This window comes from Pollicipes pollicipes, unplaced genomic scaffold (assembly GCF_011947565.3).
Source record: "Pollicipes pollicipes isolate AB1234 unplaced genomic scaffold, Ppol_2.1 Scaffold_6138;HRSCAF=7277_pilon_pilon_pilon, whole genome shotgun sequence".
In the NCBI taxonomy this organism is placed as follows: Eukaryota; Metazoa; Arthropoda; class Thecostraca; order Pollicipedomorpha; family Pollicipedidae; genus Pollicipes; species Pollicipes pollicipes.
The window spans coordinates 36,324,788-36,345,491 of record NW_023596818.1 but is presented as its reverse complement, the minus strand read 5'-3'; the positions used below and the strand labels follow the sequence as shown (position 1 = coordinate 36,345,491).

The 20,704-nt window shown below is 65.5% G+C and overlaps 2 protein-coding genes and 1 long non-coding RNA gene across 3 annotated transcripts in view; 2 read left to right on the top strand and 1 right to left on the bottom strand.

Annotated features, from left to right (window-relative positions):
- The first annotated feature begins 73 nt into the window (after positions 1–73).
- On the top strand, positions 74–1,613 carry LOC119106431 (uncharacterized). Its single transcript, XR_005095140.1, has 3 exons — positions 74–160; positions 780–904; positions 1,561–1,613. It is a non-coding gene; the product is annotated as an uncharacterized LOC119106431 (long non-coding RNA).
- Positions 1,614–5,521: 3,908 nt separating this feature from the next.
- LOC119105627 (trafficking protein particle complex subunit 8) lies at positions 5,522–9,806 on the top strand. The gene is made up of 4 exons (XM_037229086.1): positions 5,522–5,593; positions 6,210–6,466; positions 7,773–7,859; positions 8,376–9,806. The coding sequence occupies exons 1-4, from the start codon at positions 5,522–5,524 to the stop codon at positions 8,647–8,649; spliced, it is 690 nt and encodes a 229-aa protein (XP_037084981.1). The 3' UTR covers positions 8,650–9,806.
- Positions 9,807–10,154: 348 nt separating this feature from the next.
- Positions 10,155–20,704, bottom strand: part of LOC119105626 (putative E3 ubiquitin-protein ligase HERC1) — a 59,836-nt gene continuing 49,286 nt past the window's right edge. The window contains exons 72-84 of the mRNA XM_037229084.1: positions 19,488–19,610; positions 18,893–19,051; positions 18,227–18,415; positions 17,663–17,890; positions 16,219–16,338; positions 15,669–15,809; positions 14,896–15,103; positions 13,825–14,015; positions 13,252–13,404; positions 12,673–12,806; positions 12,099–12,252; positions 11,684–11,770; positions 10,155–10,941 (exon numbers count right to left, since the gene is read on the bottom strand). Of these exons, the coding sequence (XP_037084979.1) occupies positions 10,822–10,941; positions 11,684–11,770; positions 12,099–12,252; positions 12,673–12,806; positions 13,252–13,404; positions 13,825–14,015; positions 14,896–15,103; positions 15,669–15,809; positions 16,219–16,338; positions 17,663–17,890; positions 18,227–18,415; positions 18,893–19,051; positions 19,488–19,610 (2,007 nt within the window). The 3' untranslated portion in view covers positions 10,155–10,821. The remainder of the gene's footprint in view (positions 10,942–11,683; positions 11,771–12,098; positions 12,253–12,672; positions 12,807–13,251; positions 13,405–13,824; positions 14,016–14,895; positions 15,104–15,668; positions 15,810–16,218; positions 16,339–17,662; positions 17,891–18,226; positions 18,416–18,892; positions 19,052–19,487; positions 19,611–20,704) is intronic.

The following is a 20,704-nucleotide window of genomic DNA, read 5'->3' as shown; positions in this document are numbered from 1 at the left end:
AGCAGGCGGCTGTGGGCGCGGCGCCGCCCCAGCTGCCGGTACCGACGCTGCTGGCGGCGCGCACGCGCGTGCTGGTCAGCCCCGGCCAACAGCTACCCGCGGACGGCTGGACGCCGGCGTCCGGCGTCACGTTCGCCGACGACGAGGAGGACAACGCCAAGTGAGTCGCGCCGCCCGGCCGCCGCCGACGGCGCGCGCGGCGTACCCGGGCCGGCTCGGAATGGTCTGCGGCTAGACATCTCGTGTCGTAGCCTGCCCGTTCATTTTGTAGGGGTGCGCGGCGCACGATATCGCCCCCTTAAGACGCCGCTTTCGTGGGGTGCCCGGCGAACGATATCGCTCCCTTAAGACGCCGCTTTCGTGGGGTGCCCGGCGCACGATATCGCTCCCGGAAGACGCCGCTTTCGTGGGGTGCCCGGCGCACGATATCGCTCCCGGAAGACGCCGCTTTCGTGGGGTGCGCGGCGCACGTATCGCTCCCTTAAGGCGCCGCTTTCGTGGGATGCTCGGTGCGCGCCGTTGCGCCACCCTTGATGGAGCGCACGGGCAGTTGAGCCTGGGCATTCCATGCGGACGTCAACGCAGAGGCGGTTGCTCAACGTACGTGGCGTGGCATTTCCGGGCGTGTGACGCCGCCGTGTGTCGTGTGTGCTGACCTGGCCGTGGTTCGACCGTCCGCGCTGTCCGTTGAGGGACTGCCCGTCAGCTGGCGTCCGGTACGGAATACTCGGTCTGACGCGAGACGCGGGCACTGACCTGCGCCGTGCCGCGCCGGCCAGGTGGTTCCAGCTGGAGGAGCTGTGCATGGAGTGGCTGAGAGAGAGCACCGCGCCGTTCCGACCCACCATCCAGTGCATGACGGACAAGACCAACAACGCGGCCAGCCCGTGGGTTTGCGCCGCAGGTGGGTGCTGACTCAGACGATCAGTTTACATCGTCTGAGGGTGTGTGTATGTGACAAGGGAGGTCGTTCCGGCAGGCGTTATGACACATGGTTGGTTCCTCTATGTACGCAGCACCTCGCTGGTCCAGTGGGGAGGCGAGCTTGCCCTCCGGTCGGGTCACTAGCCGTCGAGGTTTCCGTAAATTCAGCGTAGCGGATTGCTCGAGCTGTGTGAGAAAAGTCGCCGACACGCCAGCCAGCCCACTGACCCATTACCTATCACCTGACCTGGTTCGTGCGGGGTTTGTCGTCCGAGGGGGCGCTGAGGCTCACCATACCAACCCGAGGTGAGCCGGCAGCAAGGGGACCACGTCCAAAGGGGCGCTGCTATGCCCGTTACCTAAGCATTCCGTTGATACGCGTTGCCCCGCAGTACTGCTACCTCAGATTCCGTACACACAGCAACGCTTCCAGTGTCTGTGCAGCCATTTATGCAGCTTGAATGAGCAATACTCACTCCAAGGTGGAGGGAGAACGTTTCGAGTCCTGGACCGCCGATCCGTCTGGCGGACCCGCTGCCACCATGGCGGCTGACCCCCGTGACGTGCCTCTGTGACCCGGCCGCGTCACCGGTCGGTGCGACCTCTCAGTGAGCGGGGCTCCGCGCCGCCCCACAGAGCCGGTCCAGGTGCAGCTGGTGCTGCGCAACCCGCTGCGCGTGCCGCTGCAGCTGTCGGAGCTGCGGCTGCAGTACTCGTTCGTGGCGCGCGCGCCGGCCGCCTCTGAGTCGCACGTGACGGCGCACACCCTGCCGCGCTGCCTGCTGGAGGAGAACTGCACGCAGGAGGTGGGTGCGGCTGGCGGCTGGCGGCTGCGAGCTCTGGCCTCTCGTCGGGGAGGGCGCTGCTGACATGGCGCTGGGAGGTCTGCTGTCCGCCCCTGTATCGGGCCACGTCTGTGCGTGTGTTCGGAGTAGAGGCGCAGAATTTTGGGACCACGGCTCCGGCAGCCGGCGTTAAGGCATTGCGGGCTGTACCGGGGATTTCCTGAGTCGCCGTTGCTGGTACGTCGCTGGTGCCAGAAAGTGCCGATCAACGTTTAATGCATTGGTGTTCGACAGCAGTGCTGTTACCAGCCATATCCTTAAGCCTGTAGACCGGTGCCAATAGCGTTAAGGATGTGACTGTCATGATGCAGGTGCCGACTGTTGAGAGTACGGCCCCTCTGGCTCTCGGCTGCTGTGTACGCTGTGGCAGCTCGAGCTTTAGTGCATGCGACGCGCTTCTTCTAAATTATTGTTTCATACGCTCGCCTTGCTTTTATGGCGACATGAGATCACGAACATCATCCGAATCATTCGGTAGACAAAATGCGGCCATGACAGTTCTGGACAGATACGACGGGCCGAACCGGGCGTAGCATTGCTTGTTTGATAAGCTACTAAATCTTGGTACTGATTTAGTTTCGTTTTCTTTTTGGGTATCTCATTCAGATCATTCAGTTGTTCTGCCTCGTTATTTGACCCCCAGGTGACCTTGGCAATCACCGCTCACGTACCAGGCCAGCTGACGATCCTGGGATACGAGTTCACGCTCGCTCTGGCTTCGGCGCCGGCCGAAACAGAGGCCGCAGACCAAAGCCAGAGCGCGGAGGCGCCGCTGTCGGTGCGCGGCTGCCAGCCAATCAACGTGCGGGGTCGCCGGCTGAACGGCACCAAAGAGGAGCGCGCCGCCGTGATGTACGCCGAGGATAGACGCCTGCAGGTCAGTGACTCCGGACCGACTCGAGGCCAGCCGCAGCGGGCCGAAGTGCCTGTACCCGTCCACTGGGCCATCTGTACTGCTATGCTCTTGCTGGATGCTAAACGCGCTAGCGCCGTGTTCTTCGGTTGCCTGCTTTGTCAGCACCAATGCTGGTGTGTTACCAAACTGAGGGCTGACTGCAACAACACCAGCGGCGGTCGGGCTCCTGGTCCGCGCTATCTTCTCGCCGAACCCCAGCGGCGGTCGCCAGCCTCAGACCGTGTGTACGGACGGGGCGTGTGCGCTGACGCCGCCGACGCCGCCGCCCGCCGCCAGGTGGTGGTGGAGGAGGAGGCGGCGCAGCCACAGCTCAGCCTGCGCGGCCTGCCCACGGCGCTCATGTGCGGCCAGCTGCACGCCCTCCAGCTGCGCGTGGCCAACGCCGGCCGCCGGCCGCTGCGGCGTCTTCTGCTGGCCACGCCCGACCCTCAGCTGCTGGTGCTGGAGGCCGAGCCGGCGGCGGAGCCCGCGTCGGAGCAGGATCAGGAGAAGGAGCGTGTGTGGCCGGAGGCGGCGGCGCCAAGCCGCGTGCTGGAGCTGGCGCTGCCGGCCGGCGGCCTGCCCCCTGGCGGCCGGCTGGAGCGGCGGCTCTGGCTGCGCGCGCCGGACGCGGACGGGCCGCGGCCGCTGGAGCTGCTGCTGTGCGCCGCCGGCGGGCCCGGCCGGCCGCGGCTGCTGCGCCACGCCGGCCGCCTGCTGGTCACGCCGAGCCTGGCGGTGAGCGTGCGTGCGGCGCGCGGCGCCGGCCCGGCCGGCCGCCTCCACCTGGAGCTACAGGTGGGCGGCGTCCAGCCCACGGAGGCGGCGGTGTTGCTGGAGAGGGCCGCCGTGGCCGCCCCCGGCTGGCGCCTGGACCAGCAGCGGCCGTCCTCAGGTCAGCAGTGTGGTCAGAGCACCGCACACAGAACACCGCACATGGGACACTACACGCGGAACACCTCACGGGACCCCACACAGGGGGCACCACACAGAATGCCACACAGGGGACTCCACACATGGAACACCACACGGGTCACCACACAGAATGCTACACAGGGGACACCGCACACGCAACACCACACATGGAACACCACACACGGAATGCCACACAGGTGACGCCGCATACGGAACACCGCACATGGAACACCACACACGGAACACCACACTGGGGACACCGCACACGGAACACCACACACGGAATACCACACATGAAATGTCACACGGGTAACGCCGCATACGGAACACCGCGCATGGAACACCATACACGGACACCGGTTAAGACTGCAATCTACGCTCATGGCTCGCCTGTTTGACCTGTGTTTTAAAAGCAGCTGTGGGTGCTGTGGCCATCAGCGACCAACACTCGCCGGTGACCATCGAATGAGGCTGAAGACACCTTACTCGGGGCGCTAGGGTAGTCAGGCCCAGGCTGCCGTGGCGGCGGCCGAGCCCGCTCCTTCCCTGCGCTGCGCACTGAGCCGCGGTCGGCGCCGCCAGGGGTGCGCGTGACGCGCGGCGAGACGGCCTACCTGGGCGTGACGGTGCGGCGCCAGCCGGTCCGGCTCTCGGAAGGCGGCCGGCCGCTGCTGCACATCGACACCGTGCCGCTGGACGGCCAGCAGGTGAGGCGGTGACCCAGCAGCCGGCCGAGCTGGACGCCGAGCTGCGCGCTCCCTGTCGCCGGTCGGCCGGCGGGTGAGGTGTCCCGGCGCTGGTCAGGGCGTGTGTGCTGTCGAGCAGGCCGCTGTGCCGTGTGCCAGACGACGTGACATCTCCGTGGTGGAAGTGCCGTGGCAAGTACGTTGTCAGCCAGGGCGTGCCTGGCGCGAATGAAACTGGTTCCAGAGTATCGGTAGCGTTAGTGAGAGTGTATCGTTGCTGGGACCAGCGGACGCCGCTGTTACGGCGTTCGCTGGTCCCAGCAGCGGACGCCGCAGCAGCGGACGTACCAGCGGACGCCGCTGTTACGGCGTTCGCTGGTCCCAGCAGCAGCGTGCGCCGTTTGGCTGTGTGTTTGGGACGAGGTGTTACAACATACGGAATGATATGCTGGGATGTTATTCGCGGCAATTACGTTGTTTGAACTGAAGCGTCAGGGCCTTTTTGTTAAGATAATGTCAGGAATAATGGTGGTTTGTGGTGGTGGTGTGTAAAAACAGTACTTGTCTCGACGGCACTAGTCAAGACGATGACTCCGTCAGTGGTTATGTTGACACAGCTGACCACGAGTACCGCTCAGCGCTAGCCCCAAACCGCCCCAGACGCCACCCCTGACCTCTGCCAAACGCCACCCCTGACCTCTGCCAGACGCCGCCCCCGACGTCTGCCAAACGCCACCCCTGACCTCTGCCAGACGCCACCCCCGACCTCTGCCAGACGCCGCCCTCGACGTCTGCCAGACGCCACCCCTGACCTCTGCCAGACGCCGCCCCTGACCTCTGCCAGACGCCACCCCTGACCTCTGCCAGACGCCGCCCCTGACCTCTGCCAGACGCCGCCCCTGACGTCTGCCAAACGCCACCCCTGACCTCTGCCAGACGCCACCCCTGACCTCTGCCAGACGCCGCCCCTGACCTCTGCCAGACGCCGCCCCTGACCTCTGCCAGACGCCGCCCTCGACGTCTGCCAGACGCCACCCCTGACCTCTGCCAGACGCTGCCCCTGACCTCTGCCAGACGCCGCCCTCGACGTCTGCCAGACGCCGCCCCGGACCGCTGCCTGGCGCCGCCCCTGACGCGTCCCCGGTGCCGCCCCTGACGCGTCCCCGGTGCCGCAGGGCGGGTTGCTCGGCTCGCCTTCACTGGAGTTCCTGCTGCGTCACCACCGCCAGCCGCCGGCGCCGGCGGCTGGCGGTCAGATGGAGCTGCGCCGCGCCGCCAGCCTAGAGCAGGCCGTCCGGGTGGAGGCGGCCGTCCTGCTGCTGTGGCGGGTGAGGCGCCGGCTCCGGCCTGGCCGCACCGCTGCCCGCACCCGACGGCCGTGTGTCGTGATGGTGCTGAAGCGGCAGCGCCTGAAGCGAGCCCTCGTCGTCTCAGGGCTGCGGGTCGGGACGGAGCGTAACTGCCGCCGAGCTGCCAAACACCAGCCAGTCACCGGCGTCTTGTCTCAGCAGGCAGCGGCCAGTTTGATGCTAACTATCCCTGTGGTGGTAGTGTAGTGAACTTGGCTGGGCCAGGGTCTTGTAGATATCCAGATAAACGGCTATGGTGGGATGAGATTGGGTGCGCCCAGTTGCGCTCGATCGTATTGTATTTAAATTGGCGCTAAAATGGTAAATCTCTGTAAAATGCTCCTGTTTTATCTTGGTGGGAGTCGTTAAGCCTGTGACTTTGTCTGTGGTTTCTCGCATTTGAAACCGATTACTGAAGGCTATGCCATGATGCGGGATCATGTGGAGGTCCTGCGGGTGGACCTTAACTCCTCTTCGCCATTCTGCTTGTGCACTCACGTCGTGGCGCGATGCCACGCGTTCGTGCCGGACCGGACTGCGCAGTGCCGCCGCCGGCGGACCGCACGCTCTGATGACGCGCCGCCTGCCTCCGCAGACGCAGGGCGTGGACGCGGCCGGTCGCGAGACGACGCTGCACGGACAGCACCACGTGACGGTGGACCTGCTGGGCGCCAGTGCTGCCACCTATCCGGCGCCGGCGGAACCCGAGCCTCGGCCGCCCGTCACCATCATCCCGGCGCCGGCGGCGCTGCCCCCGGCCGCGCAGGCGCCCGGCGCTGACGTCCTGCGCCAGCTGGTCAGCGTGGTGCCGCTCCACCGGCCGACCGTGCAGCACGACTTCGACCGCAAACGGTGCGTGAGACGCGGGACCACGGGCGCCGGCGGGCGGAGGACTCCGTGAGACGCGGGACCACGGGCGCCGGCGGGCGACGGACTTCGTGAGACGCGGGACCGCGGGCGCCGGCGGGCGGCGGACTCAGTGAGACGGGGGACCACGGGCGCCGGCGTATTTTGCCTCTGGAGGGTTTTCACTGGCTTGTCTCGTGGCTCGGTGCCGGTCTGCAGTGTCGTGCTGTCGTGCAGTCCGGCCGCGCCCTGCCGAGTTTCATGGAAGTCGACTTATCTACACGCAATCGTACCAAGCTCCGCGGCCAGACGGTGCCAGCCAGCAGCAGGGAGCCCGGCGTGCCCTCCCGCTCTTGGACCGCCCGCCCGCCGTAGTCTTGCTTCCCCAGGCCTAAAGGTTGCCGCCTGCTGCCCATTCTGCCAATCAATCTATCTGAAATAACAGACCCCCGTACGGAATTTTGGTTAGCAACTTTAAAGCGATTTTTCGGCGGCTCTTCCCAGCTTGAATGCAAAGATGTCATCGAAAACACATGGAGAGCATTGGCACATGCTTTTGGGACTACTGTAGGGGTTCCTCTTCTTTTTCTTGTACGTGTATTAATTTTTTGTCACGTACATTGTGTCACGTACATTGTACGCGACACTAAATCCTTAAGATCAGATTAATGCGGACTCAGTACGCTGATATCAAGCTCGGAGATGGCCGGGTCTTCGGCACATTGGCGGCAGCAGTCCTCTCTCACTGGCCGTCAACCAGCCGAATGTCCAATGTGCGACCGCGTCTCCTGGTGCCGATCTGAACGGGTGACCGCCAGGCGCCCTGTCTGTCCGTCCCCCGCTGATGTCATCCCCGGGACCGCCCGTCTGTCCGCCCTCTTCCGGCAGACTGCCCGTCTGTCCGTCCCCCGCTGATGTCACCCCCGGGACTGCCTGTCTGTTCGTCCTCTGTCCCAGCAGACACCCCGCCTGTCCACCATTGCCGACTCCACTCCAGAACCGCCAGACAGCCTGTCTGTCCGTCTCCACTGACGTGATGTCAGCCCCCAGACAGCCTGTCTGTCCGTCTCCGCTGACGTGATGTCAGCCGCCAGACAGTGTGTCTGTCCGTCTCCACTGACGTGATGTCAGCCGCCAGACAGTCTGTCTTCGTCTCCGCTGACGTGATGTCAGCCGCCAGACAGTGTGTCTGTCCGTCTCCGCTGACGTGATGTCAGCCGCCAGACAGTGTGTCTGTCCGTCTCCACTGACGTGATGTCAGCCGCCAGACAGTCTGTCTTCGTCTCCGCTGACGCCAGCGCCGGGCCGGCAGGGTGTGCGTGATTCCGGTGACGATGCTGCTGCAGAACCACAGCGCCTGTGACCTGGTGGTGCACCTGTCGGCCGTGTCGGCCACCACGTGAGTACGGCAGCGGTGCCGAGCCGGACCACGGGCGGGACGGGGGCCGGGGGCCGTCCAGCAGCAGGGCAGGAGAGCTGCGGAGCACCCGACGGGGAGCTGCGGAGCACCCGACGGTCATGGCCAGCTCAGCTCAGCTCAGCTCAGCGAACTAGGCTCTGAACCGTCAAACCATGAAGGCCGAGCAGATGGTAGCTCCAAGGGATGGGTGGGGCACTTACGTGAGTGAACCTTTATAAACGTGGCCTCCCTGGGGACGTGATGTATTTTGTGGAAAGTAATGCTACACTGTTCCGGTGCCGTTGCAAGCCTGTAGGTGCCGGCCCGCCCCGTCACACTGGTACTGCGCATGTGTGTGCGTGCGTGCGTGCGTGCGTGCGTGCGTGCGTGCGTGCGTGCGTCTACACGCGTGACGTGTTTTGTGGCCAGGTGAAGAGGTGCCGCTGCACCCCTCTCGTGGCGACTTAGCCCAGCGCTGGCGCCACTCCGTGCTTGTGACCGTGGCCCCGCCGCCAGGTCGTCGCCGCGCTCGCCGCTGCCGTACTCGTCGCACGTCTCGGCCGAGCTGACCTGGGTGGGCCGCACGCACCCGCACATGACGGTGGCGGCCGGCGGCTCGGCGCGCCTCTCGCTGGCCGCCGCCGTCACCCGGCCCGGCCTGTACGACCTCGGCGCCGTGGGCGTGGCCTGCCGCCCGGCGGACGACGCCGACGCGCAGCTCACCGAGCAGACCGCTCGCGTCGAGTCCGCCGTTGTCGTCCGCGGCGTCACTGCCGGCGAGAGGGGCTAGTGACGTCACTGGCGGCGGGCGGGGCCAGTGACGTCACCAGCGGTGGGCAGGGCTAGTGATGTCACGCGGCAGGCCGGATCAGTGAGGTCGAGCGGGGTATAAGAGAAGTGACGTTGGCGGCGGTGGGTGGGGTTTCCATACGGCCGTGACGTCACACGGTAGTGACGTCACGCCGCGGTGTGACGCGTGCGTTGGTGTCGACGCCACACTGGCGTGCTATTTACGACCGACACCCACACCACAGACGGCACCCCGTCGATGTATTTCCTCGGCAGCATTGGTTGCTCTAGTGACCAACAACGCGTTTCGAAGGCGTGACTGACAGCGCCGGCGACGTCACGTGGTCTCGGCGCGATGAGGGACGTGCTCAGTCAAGCACCGTTGTGATTGGCGCGGGGGTGTCGGGATGTCCGCTGCGGCGGCGCGGCGGTGCTCGCCAACATCGAGAGTGCAAACCGGTCTATCATTCGACACGAGCCTCTGTGATAGAGACCGGACGTGTCTTTTCAACTTGTTATCGATCATTTACTGCCATGTTGTTGGTGAGCTTAGGTGGCGCCTGTGCGCCGATTGGCGGCGTCTCGCTCGGTGGTGGGCGGGAGACTCTGCGGCGACCACAGCCACACGCCAGTCGCCTTCGCTATCACAGCTGCTGTTGGTCGACTGCGGGTTGGGCCAGTGGCGCGCGCTCAGTGCGGCCTGGGACCTGTGTCGCCATCTCTGGTGGCCGTTCGTATACCGATCGGGCGCTCCAGGTCCAGAGGCCTGGTCCAGAGGTCTGGTCCAGAGGCTGGCTCCAGGCCGAGGGCCGGGTCCACAGGCCGGCTCCAGGTCCAGAGGCATGGTCCAGAGGCCGGCTCCAGGCCCAGATGCCTGGTTTAGAGGTCTGGTGCAGAGGCCGGCTCCGGGTCCAGAGGCCGGCTCCAGGCCCAGAGGCCGGGTCCATAGGCTGGGTCCAGAAGCTGGGTCCAGAAGCTGGGTCCAGAGACCGGCTCCAGGCCCAGAGGTCAGATCCTGCACTGTGCGAGCATCATCTTCCGTCGATTGTCTCAGCACCGATTCTGTGTTCGAGTGCTGTCACCTGTATCCCCAGAGGTTGTGTATCACGTGGAAGAGGGCAGATTTTGTGTATATGACAATATACCCTAGTGAAATGGCACGCTATCTCCGGACGTTTGACCCTGACAGGCGCAACAGTTGGGTTGCTCCCTGCTGAAGCCGTATGCTTCTTCCCTGACCGGTGCAGCCTGTGTAACGACGATGTTCAGGTGAGGCGCAACAAGAACTGCGATTTTCCCGTGCGACGGCGCTGCCCCAAGCTGCAGGTGGTCATAGAGGCCCAGCACTGGAAGTAGAGTGCGCTAGGCTGCGTCTCGACTCTCTCCTCACGGCGTGGTAAGATCACGATGGAACTCACGAACGAGGGTGAGATCCTCTCAATAACAATCAGGTCGTAGCTGTCTTCATCGTGTCTCTCGTGCTGTGTTGGTGGTTTACACTGCCGGTGTTATTTAAAGTATATTTTCGGGGGCCTATCCCAAAATATCATTCATGCAATAATTCTGGATCGCAGTCGTTTGCAATTTCAATGGACGAATTACCACTTAAACACCAATGAAGATAACAAACGCAGGCGTTATCATAAACTAAAGTCACGTCAACACGCTCACGTTATTCACACCAACAGGCTGAAGTCGCTTAACAACACGGAACGATGCAATTTGTTTAAAAAACGCGTCCATTTGAAAACATTATCAGCGTGAACACGCGTACAAATAGTGGTCGCATTAACTTCGCAACGCAAATTGGACTCATTTCGTAGCAATGAAGAGCTCTGTGATCAAGTCAAGTGAAAGAGAGCTGCCATTTCGTAACCAGGATGCGAGATGTCTAGCAATAAGCGTCTGTAAAACAAGTATCACGATCGCACCTGTATCTGCGAACAATATACGGGCTGTGGGGGCGCACGGGATGGCAGTTAGCGCACGCCCGGTCTTAACCACAGCACAAAGCACAGTTCCCGGCGGACACCAAGAAATCGTAATTTTGCAGCTCACAAATCTCACACATCGGCACGATGACTTTTGAGTGCTGAATTTCCCTGCGAGAATCGCGATGCCACGCTGGGCCGGCCGGAGTGCTGCCATCTATTACTGGCGCAGCGCAGTTCAGCTACATGATCTCGTCGTCAGACATCGTGCCGCCGTCCGTGTTTCTCGCCAACATGTAGCTATCCATGTCGATGAACCGACAGTTGTTGATGGCGTAGCGAAGCCGCTCCGCGAGCATCTCCTGCAACGCCAGCCACACGGTCAGGACACACAGGGGTGGTGCTGACAGCACTGCCGCATGGTCAGGACACACTGGGGTGGTGCTGGCAGCACTGCCGCATGGTCAGGACACACTGGGGTGGTGCTGGCAGCACTGCCGCATGGTCAGGACACACAGGGGTGGTGCTGGCAGCACTGCCGCACGGTCAGGACACACCGGGGTGGTGCTGGCAGCACTGCCGCATGGTCAGGACACACAGGGGTGGTGCTGGCAGCACTGCCGCACGGTCAGGACACACCGGGGTGGTGTTGGCAGCACTGCCGCATGGTCAGGACACACAGGGGTGGTGCTGGCAGCACTGCCGCATGGTCAGGACACACGGGGTGGTGCTGGCAGCACTGCCGCATGGTCAGGACACACAGGGGTGGTGCTGGCAGCACTGCCGCACGGTCAGACACCGGGGTGGTGCTGGCAGCACTGCCGCATGGTCAGGACACACAGGGGTGGTGCTGGCAGCACTGCCGCATGGTCAGGACACACAGGGGTGGTGCTGGCAGCGCTGCCGCACGGTCAGGCCACACAGGGGTGGTGCTGGCAGCACTGCCGCACGGACAGACACCGGGGTGGCGCTGGCACGCGCTGACATCTGCGGCTGGCAAGTGGGGGCCCACGTGCCCAAAGCGGATAGAGCGGTCGCTGGCGACACCGCTGCGCAGCGCCGGACCATGACGCGGCCGGACCGCGCGCGGGCCGCTCCACTCACCTGACTAGAGTACTGGGGAAGCCTGAGCTGAAAGAAGCAGGTCTGCGCCGTCGGCAGCCCGTCCGTGGGCTTGTCCACCTTCATCACCTGCCAGTGGCGCGGCACGCTCAGCACGGTCACAGCATCGCTGACAGGGCGGCGCTAAACGGGCAGGGCGAGGTCGGCCCACCCGCCGGCTGGTCGTCAGACGATTCACGGCATAACCATCCGTGCATGATGCTGACATCTCCATAGAGCCGCCGGCTGACTGAGATAACCGCATAACGCGCTGTTGACACGCTATGGTTTTAACAGCATTACCGCGTGCACGGCACGTCGCGCACCTCCTAATTCCGACACGTGCCTGACTGCGGGAGTGACGCCAGGTCACAAGTCCCGCCAAAGTCGCTCCGCCCACAGCCGCGGCCACGCCCACCTGGAAGCGCTGCGAGAGGTCGGCCAGGTTGGCTGGCAGACGGGAGCGGCCCGACACGAACCGCATGAACAGCACGCGCTCCGAGTCGGTGAAGCTCTCCAGCACGGCCCAGAGCCAGCGCGCCAGCTGATGCTGTTCGTCCAGCTCCCGATACCTGGCCGGGCGAGAGACGGCCGGTGACTTCGGCCCGATGAACACTGACACGGACGTCAATGGCGCTTCCTTAATGCTCATCACGGAGAGGGTGCAGACGCAAGCCAAGGAGGTATTCAGGGACAGCAGTTGTGGTCAGGAATGCGAGCCCCTTGAATTTTAGAGACGTCCGTCAGCGCGACCGTCCCGGAAATGTCGAGGAAGTCCCTTCTTCCCTCCCTCCCGCCATCCCTCCCTCCTCCTTCGACATCCCGATCTCCCTCATTTGTAATTTGCCCAGTGGTAATAATTCAAACATCTGAAGTTTTCCAAGTTGATCAAATGGGGAGGGCGTAATTGAGGTCATATCGCCGTGTCGCAGGCAAGCCGTCTGATCACGCAGACAACAGCCGATGCGGACAGCGGCGGCGGCGGCGCCCACCTAACGATCGTCTTGAGCAGCGGCACCGAGATGGTGGGCAGGCCGCAGACCAGCTGCTCCAGGTGCTGGGCCGTGATGAGCGACAGCAGCGGCACCGGCACCACCCCGGCCATGCCGTCCCGCACGGCCGCCACCTGCCGAGACCACACGGCACGGTCAGACGACAGGGACGCCGGGCCAGGCACGGCGCCCTCCACAGACGGCAGGCGGCTCGACGGACTCGTCCCAGGCAGACCGGACGCGGCGGACTCCGGTGAAGCATCCGGTGAAGGCAAGGCACAATTACTCGCAGTGTTAGATGCCACGTACAAAAGCATCGACACTTTATTTACATGCTGTGTTGTCCTGTGCTGTGCTTCAGGTAGTCATTAGAGTGAGTTTTTGTCTGACTTGCAGTTATGTTCGCTTGCTCTATCGCTTCTGCTTATGTGAGTGAGCTCTTTCCAATACTGTGCACCTAGTTCAATTTCGTTGTTTTGTGAAGCTTTCTGCCGCGCCACGTCGCGAGGTGGGAGGAAGGCCGGCTCCGCCGCCTCAGCCGGCCGGCGGCGGCGCGCGCCGCGGCTCGGTGTCGCCCACCTGGAGGTCCATCTCGTGCAACCGGTAGCGCACCGCCTGCCGGACGTACTCCAGCCGGGTGGCGGCGGTGACTCGCAGCGTGCGACCGCCGGCCACCACCGGCACCAGGCGGCCCGTGCAGGACGGCGCCTCGAACGTGTCCACTGGCAGCACCTGTCAACGGGGAGGCGGCCGCTCAGGCGGAGCGGGCAGCAGCGGGCCCTCTCGAGGCCGGAGATTCACCGAGGCGAGCCGGACCCGCACAGGGCCGCAGCGGGCCCTCTCGAGACCGGAGCTTCAGAGGCGAGCCGGACCCGCACAGGGCCGGAGCAGGGCAGGCGTTCACAGGAGCGAACCAAACCTACAGAGGGCAGGGCCAGGCGACAGCAGACGGGACTGGGCCGGCGGAGCGAGTCACATGCTCGTACCAGCAGCACGGCCTGGGGCTGGAACTGACCATCACGGGGACGGACAGTACCAGATCCTTCCGGTACCGGAACCGATCTGGCATGGCGTCTCCGCGGCCACCATTTCACCTCGTGCAGCATCCCCCGTCACCAGTAACCAACGTTTCCCCCGTGACTCTGGCCTCACCTCGTGCAGCGTCTCCTCGGGTATGTCAGCGCTCAGTTCGCGGACGTAACGCAGACTCTGCGTGAAGAGAGAGTCTGTTTCCTCCAGGTCGTCCAGACTCAGGTTCATGTTAGCCAGCAGCTTCCAGACGAACGGCGCCAGCGGCACGGCCAGTGGCTTCTTGGTGCGGATCGCCACGCCCAGCAGGATCCCTGCCGCACAGCGGACCTCAGCTCAGGCGGGCTTCACCAGCGGCCACTACATTGTGGGGTCGAAGCGAGCCGAATGTCGCGTTTCGGCCTCCATGCATACATAAGGCGACAGCATTGCGATGCTCGCGATTGCACCAGTGGCACGATTTGCAGCACGATCAGAGACGAGCGTGTACAAGCGGCATTCTGGGCCAGGGTGCTACAGTTCCCCGGCGTCGTGGTCAGCGCGCCGGCTGCGGTCTCACGACCAGCGGTTGACGCTCGAGAGGGCTCGAACAGCGTCAACACGCGTGCCGGGCCCCCACCTTCAGGGTACGCGCACTTCCTTACACTGAGGGGAGGGTCTGGCACAGGAGACCATATCAACGCAGCGGTGCGTAGCGAGCACAGTAGCTGGCAGAGCGTGCGTGTTTTGGAGCGCGCCATCGACCGGCCTCTCCCGATCACTGCGAATTCGTCTGCTGCTCCTCAGCCCGCCCCGGCCCGCGGTCCGCGCCAGCCCGCGATCCTCCCCGGCCCGCGGTCCTCCCCGGCCCGCGGTCCGCCCCAGCCCGTGGCCCGTCCCGGCCCGCGGTCCGCCCCAGCCCGTGGCCCGTCCCGGCCCGCGGTCCACCCCAGCCCGCGGCCCGCCCCGGCCTGCGGTCCGCCCCAGCCCGCGGCCCGCCCCGGCCTGCGGTCCGCCCCAGCCCGCGGCCCGTCCCGGCCCGCGGTCCGCCCAGGCCAGCGGTCCGCCCCAGCCCCCGGTCCGCCTCAGCCCGTCGGCGGCCCGACGGCGCCCGAGGCCGGTCGCCTCCGTCTGCCGCTCCCCAGCCCGTCCCGGCCCGCGGTCCGCCCCAACCCGTCGGCGGGGTCCGACGGCGCCCGAGGCCGGCCGCCTCACCGAGGAACTTGAACAGACTGAGCTGGTGGGGCGCCGTCAGCTCTGGGTTGAGCAGAAACCGGTCACGGTGGCAGCCGGTGTCGGCCACAGCGTTCGGCGTCGGCACCAGCAGCGGCACCGCACCCGACGTCAGCTCGACGCACATCTCCGTGATGGTGTCGTCGAACACGCCGCCCGCGTCGTCCGCGCCCTCCCCAATCAGCTTCACCTGGGGACGGGAGAAAGCCGAGGATCAGACGGAGACAAAGCGCACCGCCCCGCGGACCTTTCGTCGGGTCCGGAACCGAGTGGCCAGTCGCATCACATGGAGTCGGGCCGCCAGCAGCACATCGGCGGCTGTCCGTCGGTCCGCCAGTGTGTCAGCAGCCCGGTCAATGAGGTCCGGCCGCCAAACCGGCGACAGGTCGACCCAGCCTTTTTCTGGACGCGGCAATCCACTCGTCGCGCACTGCTAGGTCGTCACAGCTTCAGTCGCGCGCAGTGACTATCCCCCCATCCAGCTGCACCGCCGCAGAACACACATAGCATGACGCGTCAGTCCCGGGCGGACGCGTGATCATCCGACGCCAGTCTGTCCGCCTGGACCTCAGACCCCGCCCACGGCTCTCAGCCGCCCGGCCGCTGGCACCGGCGACAGACAGCTCATGTGCCGCCGCAAGGCCCCGCCCGGGTCACCGACACCACCACAGCCCGACGGGCCCGGGCCCGCCAGCCCCGGAGGCAGGAGCGCAGTCGGGCCGGTCGCCGCGACGCCGTGTCGGCCGGCGGCTCACCTTCCAGGCGCGGCTGGGCAGCCGGAGCTCGGCCGGCCGCAGGCGCACCACCTGGCGCGCGATCTGCAGGAAGATGGGCTTGCAGGCGCGGCTGCGCACCGCCAGCCGCTTGACCGTGATCTGCGGGCCGTAGTTCTTGCCCTGCCGAGCGACGCGCCACGTCAGCTGAGGACAGTCGGACACGGCACCGCAGAGAAGACCCGGCGCTGCGTGCTGCGCCACGTACCGAGCTGTCCTCCATCTGGGCGTTTGAAGCATGCTAAAAACTGTGAAATGTAGGGCAACAGAGCAGTTCAGCGCGACATCCCGACAGAAGTTTTGCAGTTCTACCGCTAAAAACCGAACCTCTACAAAAGCAAGCGGACAAACACGCCGCCCGTAGCCAAACACAAGCCTCCCGCGGTTGATGTGCTGGCGCTAGCTGCAGACCGGCCCCGCGCGTGGCGCCCGCCACCAGCGCCACTCCGTACCTGGACCATGGTCCTGCCCAGACTGCGCACCAGCGGCAGGGTGTAGACGCGCGGCGCCCGCCACCAGCGCCACTCCGTACCTGGACCATGGTCCTGCCCAGACTGCGCACCAGCGGCAGGGTGTAGACGCGTGGCGCCAGCAGCGGCCGCAGCTCGGCCGATGTCACCGCCGACAGGCCCGGCGTCAGCTGGTCACTCGGCTGCCCGACACACGGCCACACCCAGGTCACTCGGCTGCCCGACACACGGCCACACCCAGGTCACACGGCTGCCCGACACACGGCCGCACCAAGGTCACACGGCTGCCCGACACACGGCCACACCCGGGTCACACGGCTGCCCGACACACGGCCACACCCAGGTCACACGGCTGCCTGACACACGGCCACACCCAAGTCACTCGGCTGCCCGACACGCGGCCACACCCAGGTCACACGGCTGCCCGACACACGGCCACACCCAAGTCATTCGGCTGCCCGACACACGGCCACACCCAGGTCACACGGCTGCCTGACACACGGCCACACCCAAGTCACTCGGCTGCCCGACACACGGCCGCACCAAGGTCACAAGGCTGCCCGACACACGGCCACACCCAGGTCACTCGGCTGGGCCAGCATACGGCCACACCCAGGTTACGCGGCTAGGCCAGCATATGGCCACACCAGGTCGCACCGCTAGGCCAGATACCGCTATTCAAAATACACCACTGTAGCCGCTGGTGCCGTTCCGATTACACGTCTGTGGCCGGCTGGGTCCGATCCGGTGCCGGATTCAGGTTCAGGTTCGGTACCTGGTTCGGTTTTGGTGCCTGGTTCGGGTTCGAAGCTTGGCCTGGGTTCGGCGCCTGGTTCGGGTTCGGTGCCTGGTTCGGTGCATGGTTCGGGTTCGGTGCCGGATCCGGGTTCAGGGTCCGGCCCAGGTTTGGGGCCTGGTTATGGTTCGGTGCCTGGTTCGGGTTCGGTGCCTGGTTCCGGTTCATGGCCCGGTTCGGGTTCGGGGCCTGGCTAGGATTTGGTGCCTGGTTCAGGTTCGGGGTTTGGCTCGGGTTCGGCGCATGGTTCGGGTTCGGGTCCAGGGCCTGGTTCAGGTTCGGTGTCTAGTTTGGGTTCGGTGCCGGATCCGGTTTCAGGGTCCGGCTCAGGTTTGGGGCCTGGTTCTGGTTCGGGGCCTGGTTCGGGTTCGGCGCTTTGCTCGGCGCCCGATTCGGGTTCCATGTCCGGTTCGGTGCGGGGTCGGCTGGTCACACGGCTGAGACGGTAAAGGCCATGACGAACCGGCAGGTCGCAAAAGGTCAGCATCTCAGCCGTGGTCCGCTTGGTTCACCGAAAGTCACACCACGTCAGCAAACCACCGAGCAGCGACGCGCACCAGGTCACACGGAGGTCCAACAACCGCCCCCAGCCAGCAGATCACGGACGTCGCTGGCGTTTGCAGTCGGCGGTATGGGCTCGATGGAGCGCGGCCGCGAGGCCCGGCTCTCCGGGCCGGCGCGCGCCGGCGCCGCCCCGCGGCGGGCCTCACCTGCTGTATGAGCGGCAGCAGCCGCCAGCTGGCGTACACCAGGTCCGAGTAGCGGTGCAGCAGGAGGAGGCGGCGACGCAGCGCCGCCGGCGCCAGGCCCTGCAGCCGGCCGAACTGGGGCGGCACGGCCGCCGGCACGCCCAAGCTGGGGCCGCACGAGACACCCGGACAGCGGCGGCTGCCGGCCGGCGCCGTCCACGCGGCGCTGTGGCACCGGCCGGCGGAGATCTGACAGGGGTAGTGGGGGGAGGGAGCGTCAGCACAGGTCAGTGCGGTACCAGCCGGCAGAAGCCTGATAGGTGGAGGAGGCGGTCATTATGGTACCGGCCGGACGGCATCCGGCCCTCCGAAAGCGCACAAGTTGGGGCGATTCGGTGCAGAAGACGCGCGTGCCACAGGGTAAGGCATTACTTTTGCATACAGCTGGAACGATCTAAGCACTCTTCGGCCCGCAGTTACGACAGCGACCCATTTAGTACCTTAAATGAGGCCCTTCATTATTATAACTGTCGATTTCCTGCACTACAACGACGGCGAGTGGCGGCGGCCGACCTGCCTGCTGACCTGTCGGACGAGCTTGCCGCTGAGCGCAGTCACCAGCTGCGGCTCGCGCACGCCGGCCGTGTGACCCAGCCCCAGCTGACCGTCGTTGTTGGTGCCCCATGCGAACACGTCACCCTCGGCCGTCAGCACCAGGGTGTGTTCGGCGCCCACCGCCACGTCCACCAGCACGCGGTCCCGCAGAGCGACCACCTGCCGGTCGGACACAGGCTGGGTACCGACCGTGCCCGCCACGCAAACGGCGTCCTCAGACTCTGCGAGGAGTGGTCCTCAGACTCTGCGAGGAATGGTCCCCAAACACTGCGAGGAATAGTCCTCAGACTTTGCGAGGAACGGTCCTCAGACTCCGCGAGGAACGGTCCTCAGACTCCGCGAAGAATGGTCCTCAGACTGTGCAAGAAGCAGCTCTCAGACTCTGCAGGTTAAGACGTTACATGAGATCGCCCACTTTCAGTTTCTCCGAGAGATGGCGGTAACTGCTGGAGCCAGATGTGGGGCAGACCGAGTAACAGTGCTCCGCTAAGGCCGCTGTCAGGCTTAGCTCGCGTCTGCCCGACACGGCGTTATGGGCTGCGGCCGGCCGCCATAGCTGGCCGCCTGCTCGCGAGATGTCGTTACGTGCTGCGGCCGGCCGTCATGGTTGGCCGCCTGCCCGCGAGATGTCGTTACCTGCTGCGGCCGCGTGTGGCCGCGCAGCCTGCAGTCGGGCTGGCCGATGAGCCGGTCAATGCCGCAGCTGTACAGCTGACCGGCCTGGGTCAGGAACACGGAGAACTGGCTGCCGCACAGCACCTTCTTGACGCCCAGCCCAGACAGCGCATCCACCAGCTGACCGATGCCACAAACACTGGTGTCAGAGGTGGGATCCGAACCACCAGCGAACGGATGCAACACACACTGACGTCAGAGGTGGGATCTCGACCATGGCCGCACAAGCTAACACTGGCGATAGAGCCGAACTGGGCCTCCGCTGACTGGCGGAGACAACACTGGCGCTACAGTAGAGGCTGCTCAGAGACGACAGACAGACAGACGCTGGTGCCAGGCAAGCAGCACCGTCGGCAGCTGCCCAACAGCCACGGATCACACCACACATGGTAATGTCGGGTACTCTACCCTGTATCAGTCCCGGGTGCATAGCGCATCACTGAAATGTGTTGAGGTGATGCACGCAACGCGGTCCCCACACATGGCCCTCGACAGACAAAACCGAGACGGCCTACGCGCACGCTGCCTGCAGCTGCGCCAACCGTCAGCACCGCACCTGCGGGGTGGGCTTGGAGGCGGTGCTGCCCAGGCCCAGCTTGCCGTGGTCGCCGTCGCCGAACGACCAGACGCTGGCGCCGTCGGCCGACACAGCGAGCGTGTGGTTCAGGCCGCAGGCCACCTGGCGGCCGAGCCGAGCCATCAGGCAGGCCACGAGGTGCGGCAGGGTGCCGTCCCACCGGTCACGAACGGGGCGGGGACCGGCGGCAGGGTCCCGTCCCACCGATCACGAGCGGGGCGGGGACCGGCGGCAGGGTGCCGTCCCACCGGTCACGAGGGGGGGGGACCGGCGGCAGGGTCCCGTCCCACCGGTCACGAGCGGGGCGGGGACCGGCGGCAGGGTCCCGTCCCACCGGTCACGAGCGGGGCGGGGACCGGCGGCAGGGTCCCGTCCCACCGATCACGAGGGGGGGGGGGACCGGCGGCAGGGTCCCGTCCCACCGGTCACGAGCGGGGCGGGGACCGGCGGCAGGGTCCCGTCCCACCGGTCACGAGCGGGGCGGGGACCGGCGGCAGGGTGCCGTCCCACCGGTCACGAGCGGGGCGGGGACCGGCGGCAGGGTGCCGTCCCACCGGTCACGAGGGGGGGGGGACCGGCGGCAGGGTCCCGTCCCACCGGTCACGAGCGGGGCGGGGACCGGCGGCAGGGGTCGGCCTCACCGGTCACGAGCGGGGCGGGGACCGGCGACAGGGTGCCGTCCCACCGGCCACGAGCGGGCCGGGGACCGGCGGCAGGGTCCCGTCCCACCGGTCACGAGCGGGGCGGGGACCGGCGGCAGGGTCCCGTCCCACCGGTCACGAGCGAGGCGGGGACCGGCGGCAGGGTCCCGTCCCACCGGTCACGAGCGAGGCGGGGACGGCGGCAGGGGTGGGCCTCAAATGCGCAGGGGAGGAGCAGCACACGTGGCGCCGGGAGTCCACATAGCAGATCTCCTGAACGGGAGACACTGCTGAGTGGTGTACGCGCTGCAAAGAAGCTTATCTGAGGAAAAGCTGGTCATCCTGTGCAGAAATCGAACACAAACAGAGAATGAACTGAGCACAAGTTAAACGCTGAACACAAACTCATCAAAAGAAGACGTAGGTCGCGTGCAGTCGCCAGTCAGAAGTAGAGGCTTTCGAGGCCGCTAACACCCACTCGAGGCCCAAGCGTCTGATGTTGATCCCTCAAAGGGCCCCTCTGACCCGCATACAATGCGGAGACCGGGCTGGAGA